Raw genomic sequence first — 8,776 nt, 5'->3', positions numbered from 1 at the left:
GGCCGGCGTTGGGGTCGGGGCGCAGCGCAGCGCGGCCATAATGCGCGCTGCCCGGGAGTGCGGAGAGTGGGGAGGGGATGGAGCCGGGGATGGGGACGGGAGGGGCGGAGCTGGGGATGGGGACGGGGCGGGCGGAGCCGGGAGCGGGGCGGACGGATCCGGTGGTGTCCCGGGGGCGGATGGTGAGGGGATGCCCGCCGCGCATCGTCGGGCTGCGAGGATCGGGGCCGTCCGGGACTGCTCCGAGCGGAGTCGATAGGGACCGTGCAGGGCGCGGGGCCGCTCGGAGCACCCCGGTCTGGAGGGAGCGGGGGCTCCCAGAAGGTACCGCAGCTGTGCCAGAGCCAGGCCCTAATCCTAATTCGATCCCCCACGGGATGGGGATGCATGGAACGCAGTGCGGGACTAGCACAGCTCTCCGGGGGTAGAAGGGGAGGGAATGGGGACCCCTTGCTCCCGGGGAGCTGCTGGGAGGTGATGGGTTTAGAGAGGGGAGGCTGCAGCCCAGCCTGGAGACGCAGAGCCCTTTTGGGATGTCTGCTGATCCACCCTGCTGGGCACCGACGAAGCTACTGGCCTGTCAAGCTCTGGATGTTCATGGGAAAGAGTTCTGAGGTGGCACACAGCTCTTTCACCAACGACCACCATGGGCTCAGCTGCCTCAATACCTTTCCCACATCCCACTTGCCTCTGTGTCTGCAGAGCACTGAGATTCCCCCAACACTCCCCCCAGCTTGGTCCATGTGGAGCCTTGGACCAAAGTTTGATGTCCCTCAATGCCAGGCTGCAAGGATGGGCTCATCAGCTCCAGCTTCCAACAGCAGATCTTTGCTGCACCCAGCTAAGCTGCCCTCAGCTCACTGCCATCAGCTGTGCTGGAACACAGAGATTCCCATCTTCACCCCTTTGCATCTCTGATTTCATTTCCTTGAAAGCTTTTAAAGGAGGAAATGACCCAGATCTGTTGTCACAGCACTGGTACCGTGGGTCTTGTTCCAGTGTCACAGGGGCTTGTATCAATGCCCTAACTGCTTTCCTAGCAGATGTTACAGACCAGAGGAGAGGAGAGGACTGAAGTTCTGCATTGTCACTTTTCAATGGGATATTCGAACCAAAAAGAATAAAATAGCATTATTTTTCCACCTGCATTTCTTGCGGGCAGTGAGGATGTTTGGGTGCTGCACACCAGCAGGGGCTGTGCTGGACACAACGAGGTGGTCGCAGTGCATTGGGTGCCAGCTCAGCTCCGTTGGGTTCATCCCTTGCAGTGCTGCTGCTGAGGGTGAGCAGAGAATCTGAAGAGCATTTTATCTGCTGTACAACATAACCACTCCCTCGAGCCTCTTTGTGGAGACCTGAAGCTTTTTTAATCAGTTTAGAGGAGTGCGAATAATTGATTTTTCCGCTCTCTGGCCAAACCAAAACCAACAATAACAAAAAAAAAAAACCACTGAAGGGAGGGAGAGAGGAGAAGGAATCGCTTCAAGTTTATCTGAACCAAAAGAAGTTTTTCTTTCTATTCAGTGCCATAAAAAACCAGAAGGGAGAAAATCTTCTGGGTGGTCAGACAGAATGTTTTAACCCCTTTGAATATGGCTTTATAGGATGTGTTGGTAGCTTACAGGGTACAAAGGGGGAGAAATACAGAGCTGAAGGCAGAGCTGGCAAAGGGCACAAAGACCCCAGGAGCTGCTGGCGATATTCAGCACATATTGCACAGATTCATTCTTTTTCCATTCAAATTTTGGTGTTTTTATTCACCTCAATGTCCGGATCCTAATTTTGCTGGGGAAATTGATGGAACCTGTGTGCTCGTGGGCCTGGGAGGGCTGGGAGCTCTTTCTATTTGACATGTGCTTACAGCCCACTCACTGCTTGAAGGAGTTACACAGAACTACACCTGTGTACAGCTCTGTTTGCTCTCGGCCTGACGACGTTGTGTAACTCATGTGAAACACACACACCGTGACGAGAGGTTGCAGCAGGGCAGCAATGTGGGCAGACCGGCGTGGGAGGAGCAGGACAGTCTCATGGCTCAGAGCTCTGCCTACGTCCAGCACATCTCTGCTCTGCAGCCCTGCCTTTGAGGCTGTTGGAAGGGCAGCGGGGCTGGAGGTGAAGGCTGGTGTGTCCAGGCTGACGATGGCCTGCAGTTTCAATGCAATTCAGGTTTTGCACACCTTTAGTCCTGCCGCAGCAGGTGGAAGGAGAGTGATGAAGGCTCCCAGTGCTTCCTTCCATAAGCAGTACTCATCAGAACCAGTTTGCATCTCTGGAGTTGGAACTGGCAGCTGCTGCCAGGGCGATGCTCTTCCTCTGTGCACTCTCTTCCTCCCCCTGCTCTGTCCAGCGTCAGCAACAATGTTCACTCATCCCCCGCAGGCAGTTGTGGATAATCCATTGTCACTGCTGTAATTATCCCTGGCCGTTAGTAAGTGCAGTCCCAGTGAAGTATTCACGCTGCAGGAGGAACAGGGAGTGAGAGGAAACCTCCTGAAACGCAGCGTCTCGTTTTCACAAGGTTTCTGTGTGTGGCACTATTGAGCTGTAAACAGGTGAGATTGATAGGGATGGAAGGAGGATTAATCATCAGGAGGATTAATAACATGCTTTGAGAGTTGTGAAAGTCCAGACAGCTCAGTGATGCTCCCGGGAGCTGGGAGATGCCTCTTTCACAAGCTGGCAGATGGGAATCTGCCCAGGTCCTTTGGGATTTGCAAGCAGAGAAGAGAGTTATCAGTGCTGTGTGCCAGAGAGGGACTGACTGCACTTGGTGTTGTGCAGAAATGTGGCTGGTGTCAGTCCAGCCCCACCCGTCCCTATCCAAGGAGTACCTGGATATCTGCAGTGTAAGGCAGAAAATACTCGAATGCAGTTCCTAGGAAGGCATTCTGCACTCTCCTGACTTGTTGTCTGCATCATTCCAGCACACTATAATCAGGGAGAACTGGGCACTAAAAGGGCCATGAATTTGGTTGGTGCCCTCAGGTGGTGCTGCAAGCCATAGCAGGAAGGGCCCCGGGCATACAGCAGTGCCTGGGTTCAATGAGCCCACAGGGATGCCCGGTGCCTCTCCGAGCCATGCTGCAGATGCTTGCAATTACAACCCTGCTCGGTTTGGCACAGCACCAAGAACAATAGGCTCAGCTACTAAGCAATTAGCCCCGTTCGTTTTATTAAATAGCCAGGCCGTGCTAATTGCTTGCTTTGCTTCAAGCTCAGTAAATCAGAGCTGGATATGAATAGAAAGGAGAGCAGCACCGAACCCTGCAGTGGGCTCTGGGGCACCCATTCCTGGGTGTACCCATTGCTGTAGCTCTCACCCTATGGGCACCCACCCCTGGGTGCACCCATCCCCAGAGCACCCACCCCAGGCGAGGCTGGCAGCTGAGCAGCACAGGTGACCACGTCCACGGAAATACCAACAGTGCAGAGGGGAACTCCCAGGGCAGGAATGTGCCTGCAAGGGCTCTGCCAGACCTGGAAGAGAAATTCAGTGTTAATCCACATTTCACTCGACTGTAGCTGCTTCCTCCTTTCATCGCAAGCAACAGGAGCTGGACTGGATCCAGACCAAGTCAGCCATGTGGAAGAGCAACAGAAGCAGCCTGAGCTGAGGGTGTCCTGGGATCAGCCCTGCCCCTTGCAGCAGGGGTGCCCATCCAGATGCAGGACACTGGGTTAACTCCACAAGCTCAGTTGAAGGAGATCTCTGCCCGTGTCTCTGAGCTGCTCTATCCTTATCAGCACTCTGGACAACTTTGGAATAGGCTAAAGCACAGAAAGCACAGAGATAACGTTATCTCCCTGCTCTCTACATCTCTTACCCCTTATCTCTGGCCTTTCAATTTCTCAAAGCAGCATAAAGTGCGATGGTGTGGACAGGTCACAGACCAGCCCCGCAGCTGCTGCAGACCAATGGGGTAGGGGCTGGTATGACCCAGCACAGCCTGGTATGGCCCAACACAGCCTGACACCACAGGGACATCCAGGTCCATCACCAAGCCACTGGGGCTACCAGCCCTGCCTAGGGATCTCCATCCCCACCATCCCCACACCATAGCAGGGCTCAGCCCAGCAGGGTGAGGAACAGATCCAAGAAGGGAGGAAATTCTTCAGGGAGTTTTCTTCCTCCAGAGCACATGGAGCCCTGCAACCATTGTGTACATGGAGCCCACGTCGGTTCCTCCTGGGCTGCTGGTTCCTGCCAAGCCTGGGCCCTGCTGTGCCCGCTGCCCTGCTCGATGCTGCTGGGCTCCTGGGAGAGGCTGGGAGCCAGGAAGGAAGCAGAACCGCCCCAGGCTTGGACTGGGTGGGGTGGGATGTCTTCCTGCCTGCTGCAGCCCCCAGGGTGCACCTGCTGCTGGGCTGGAACACGAAGCACCCACTGGCATGGAGAGGTGGGTGGCAGCATCACTGTGTCCACACATCACGCATGCAGAGCCCTGCATGGCATGAAAGGAGCCCCAGAACAGCCCCATCCCTGTGGCACTTACAGGATGAACCTCACCATAGCGGTACAGCCTCATGTTTCTGATAAGGACTCTGCAGAGAACAGACCCTGTGCTCTCCATGGGGACTGTGGCGTGGGGACATGGTGTCAGGATACAGACCTGTTTCTCCTGCCTCCTTCCTGCTCTCCCTCATTTCACAGCACCCCATGGCCACAAGATGGCATGGCAAAGCCATCAGGTGCCATTGCTCCCCCCTGGCACCTCCTGCTCTCAGCCTCCCCACAACCCCTGAGGCTACACTTCATTTCAGTGTCTCCACGGGACAGCTTCAGGGTTCCACATCCCATCCACAACCCATATGGCTGTGGGTAGGAAAGAGGCAGAGCTCTGCTGGGGCTGGTCATAAAGGAGGGATTGCTTCAGTGCCTGTGGGAGAGGAGTAATTAAACACCTTGGGAAGGCTTCTTCCTGTTGGCTGGGATTGCTGACCCCCAGGGAGGGCCCAGATCTCTGCAGAGCACAGAGGAAATCACTTTGTGACCCCAGGTGAGAAATAACCAGCCCATGCTTCACAGCTTCAGGAGGAACAATTTTATGAGGTGAGTAGTGGAAGGCTGGAGGTTAACCAAGCATCTCCCTGGGATTGCCCCAGTATTGGAGCACTGCAGTGCATTTTTGCTGCACAGTGCAGCCACATCACCCACCCCAGCTCCTTTCATCGCCCTCTCTGCATCCTCTGTTGAACACTGACTTTTGCATTTCCCACCTTCTGCAGTCACCTCCACAAGAGCAGCAATCTGCGGCAGCTCCAGTGCCTGATGGGCAGTGCAACAGACACAGCCTGTTCAAGTGCCCTAATGGGCAGTCACACATCATTTGTGCCATCTGTGTACCATACTGTACTGATGATGAACAGAAACTCTTAAACCTTGGGGAGATTGAGAGGGGACTCAGTAGGACCCCAGCACAGGAGTCAGCCTCAACCCTGGCTCAATCTTTGCCATCTGAACTGACAACCAGCCTGGCAGCAACTCCCTCACGGGCACTGAAAGCCATTCACTATAATACTGCAGGAAAAAGACTGTGTCGAGAAGTTAAATCATGTCAGAAAAATCTGGGAGTGACCAGAATGCTGCAGTGCCTGCCCTGGCCGAGCCACACCAACCTATGCTAAAAGGATAAGAACATTGCACAATGGTACAAGTTTCCTTTGATTGAGTCTCAGTTTAATGAGGGCAGGATCCTAGGAAGCAAACAGTGTTTGTGTCATATTGCAAACAAGCTAGTACAGAAATCGAAAATAAATAAATAAATATCTTCCCTGTTCATTTCTCCCCAAGTTCATAGCACTAAGTTGACCTGAAAACAAGATGAATTTACCACCGCATTTGGGCAGTGGGTGAGAAAAAGATCTGATATACATCATATTATTATTATTATTTTGAATGCAATTGTCTGTATGCTTTCAGAGGTCAGAGCAGCCAGAGAAGCACCGATGGAACTCAGCAGTCACTGAACAGTCCCCATCATGGGCAGCCGGCACTGCTCAGCTCCTGGAGCATCCCTGCCCAGCCTTCAGCGCAGCACAGCGGGGTCTTCAATGGGGCGAGGCTGCAAGAAGAAAAGGGACCCAGTGTTATGTGATTATTATATACCACCCATGCTTCGTGCTCCCTGCTGTGGGCTCAGAGCTCACCTGATGTCATCACAGAGCCATTCTGCCCCAGTAATACACTATGTATGCAGACTGAGCTCTGCAGCTGCAAGCGCCCCTATTAACAGCTCAATCCTTGGCTTGGCCCTGCCTCCAGAGGAGATTTTACCATGAAATCAGAGCACTTCACCCTACACACAGCTCTGGGTCACAGACGTGGTGCCCAGCACTGCTCTGCCCCTGTTTCCAGCCGGGTTTCCAGCCAGGACAGCACAGGCGTAGCACAGGGCTGAGCTGATATGCCTGAGCTTTCCCATAAAGGCCAAAAAAAGGAAGGGGAGGGGGGGTTGTGGCTATGAGTTTTGGGGCTGATCCAACATGTTGAAGCATCCTCAGATTTCAGCTGGATGTTGGATCCTTACTGACGTAAGAGGAAAGAGATTTAATGTTTGGAAACAGCCCTCAAACAGTCCCACGCGATTAAGCAAAGCAAAGAGGGCAGGGAGAGGGTATCTGGGAGGGGTGATGCTGGGAGCTGCTCACCCCCACAGACACCCCTCTGTGGCACAGACAGCTCAGGGTTCAAGCATGTCTCCCCTCCTGTGATGGGCACGGAAATCACCCGGCCCCTTATTTCACCCTAAAATCCAAGCATAACCTCTCTGAACAGGTCTGACCATCCCAGCTCACCGTGCTGGGACCTCGTGGACCATGTTTCAAAATGCAAACTCATACTATCACATCCACCCGGTGACGGGGATGGACCCCCCCACCCACCACCACAGTTGCCGGGCTGTCCCGCAGGGTCCCTTCACTCCAGAGCGGCCGGTGCTTGGATGCTGCAGGCAGCGAGATGCTGGCGGGCAGCTCCTCGCACCCATCTATGCTAAAGCTCCTGAACACCGACCCCGCGCCCTAAGCCCCACGCCGGCACCCCGGTGGCCGCTCTCCCCGTCGGTTCCCGGCTTTACCTGAGCTTCACGGGCGGAGGGCGGCGGCCGGGCGGGGGCAGGACGCGGCCCCCCCCAACCCCAGCCCCGGCGGAGCAGGCGCTGCAGGAGGTGGCCGGGACCCGGCGGCGGCGGAGGGTCCCCCGCGGGGCTCCCCGGGGGCTGCGGGGCGGCAGCGGGCGCGGTGCCGCCGGGGCGGTGCGGAGGTTCTGCCGGCAGCTCCCGGCGCCAGAGGTACGGGGAGCGGCGGACGCCCATCAGCAGCCCCGAGGCGCGTCCCACCGTGTGGTACCGGGGGCTGGCGACGTGCTTGTACCAAGCTCCCGCCGGTGCCGCCGGCAGCATCAGCCCCAACAGCACCAGAGTCCCCCAAGCGCCCCCCGACAGCTGCCCCCTCGCCATGGCTGCGGGCAGGAGGCGTCTGTGCGGCCCCGGGTACCCCAGAGAAGGCAGCCCCACGCCCGCGCCCCGCCGGTTTATACTGGAGCCGGGAGGGGCACCCCGCGGCTCCGCCCCGGCAGCCCCCCACCGCCCCCCGGCAGCCCCGGCCCCGCGGACCTCCTCCCCGCCGCCTGCCCCTCCTCGCCCCCTCCTGTGGCCCGGATCGTCCGTTGTGAACATCCCCTGCAGCACCGAGCATCATTCTCTCCTTGAGCATCCTCCTCACATCCCCAAGCATCTCCCCTACAGCTTCCAGCATCTCTCCTATCTGTGAGTATCTCTCTGTAGCCCCAAACATACAACACATGGTCCAAGCAACGTCCCTATGGTCCTCTTTACAGCCCTAAGGGTTTTCCATGCAAACCCTTAGCTTCCCATCTTCAGCTGTGAGCATCTTCTGCACGATCCCAAGCTTCTGTCCACAGCCCTGTGCACATCTCTTCAGCTCTGGATCTTATCTGCACCCCCAGAACCAGCCTGACAGCAGCAGGATTTATTGCTAGAGGAAGAGAAACATCTTAAACAGACTGAAAGTGAGGAACCACAGAGAGGATCTGCCCCCACCACCAGCCTCACTGAGGGCCAGCTGCAAGGCACAGGGACGTGGCCTGGAGGAGCCATTGCAACACCCGATTCCCATGGGACACCTTCCAACTTGTGTTCCTCTCCCCCAAACCTATTGCACTTCTGCTGCATTCACAGCTGTTTGCAGTGGGGTTCGTGAGTGCTGCTGCCCTTCCTCATCTGCAACTCAGTTCTTCTTAAATGGGTTATGATCACCAGTTTCACAACTTCCCTCAGGTGACTTTTCCCCTCTAGATTCCCTCATAGAACCAAGTAGGTCAAATTTATGCTCATCAGAGCAATTCCAGTTCCTTCTGTTTATTACTCAGTCTGTTGGCTTATGCTGATTTATGTCTAAACCATCTCTTGGAACAGCAACTTGATTCATTTTGCTCTCAGCATCTTGCATGCTCCCATGTGCCTATTTCATTCTCTGCTGTTATTTTAACCCATTCCCATGCAGGCAGGCTCCCATTACCCAGCTCCCAGCCTCTTCCTTCCAGCCCGTGGTGGGCAGAAGTTCCTCGGGAGCAAAGCTTTCTTGTGCCCATCATGCTCAGCACACACAGGTTCTGTGCCCCTCAAGAAGGGAGTGCAATTCCCTACTGCTAAGAGGAGGGTTCTGGCCTTCACCCATGCTAAGTACAAGAAGTCACGTGTGTGCAGAGCAGGAATTGTTATTGATCTAGAATCAGAGAGTCAAACTTATCCAT

At 55.5% G+C, this 8,776-nt stretch overlaps 1 protein-coding gene across 1 annotated transcript; it reads right to left on the bottom strand.

Moving 5' to 3' along the window:
• Nucleotides 1-5,652: 5,652 nt before the first annotated feature.
• On the bottom strand, nucleotides 5,653-8,776 carry NPW (neuropeptide W). Its single transcript, XM_015876493.2, is given in 4 exon segments — nucleotides 5,653-6,065; nucleotides 7,080-7,592; nucleotides 7,595-7,682; nucleotides 8,769-8,776. Coding segments are annotated over 4 exon segments (645 nt in total). The 3' UTR covers nucleotides 5,653-6,029.

The sequence above is a fragment of the Coturnix japonica genome, chromosome 14, assembly GCF_001577835.2.
Source record: "Coturnix japonica isolate 7356 chromosome 14, Coturnix japonica 2.1, whole genome shotgun sequence".
Classification (NCBI taxonomy): Eukaryota; Metazoa; Chordata; class Aves; order Galliformes; family Phasianidae; genus Coturnix; species Coturnix japonica.
Note: the sequence above shows the minus strand (reverse complement) of the source record. Positions and strands in the feature narration are given on the sequence as shown.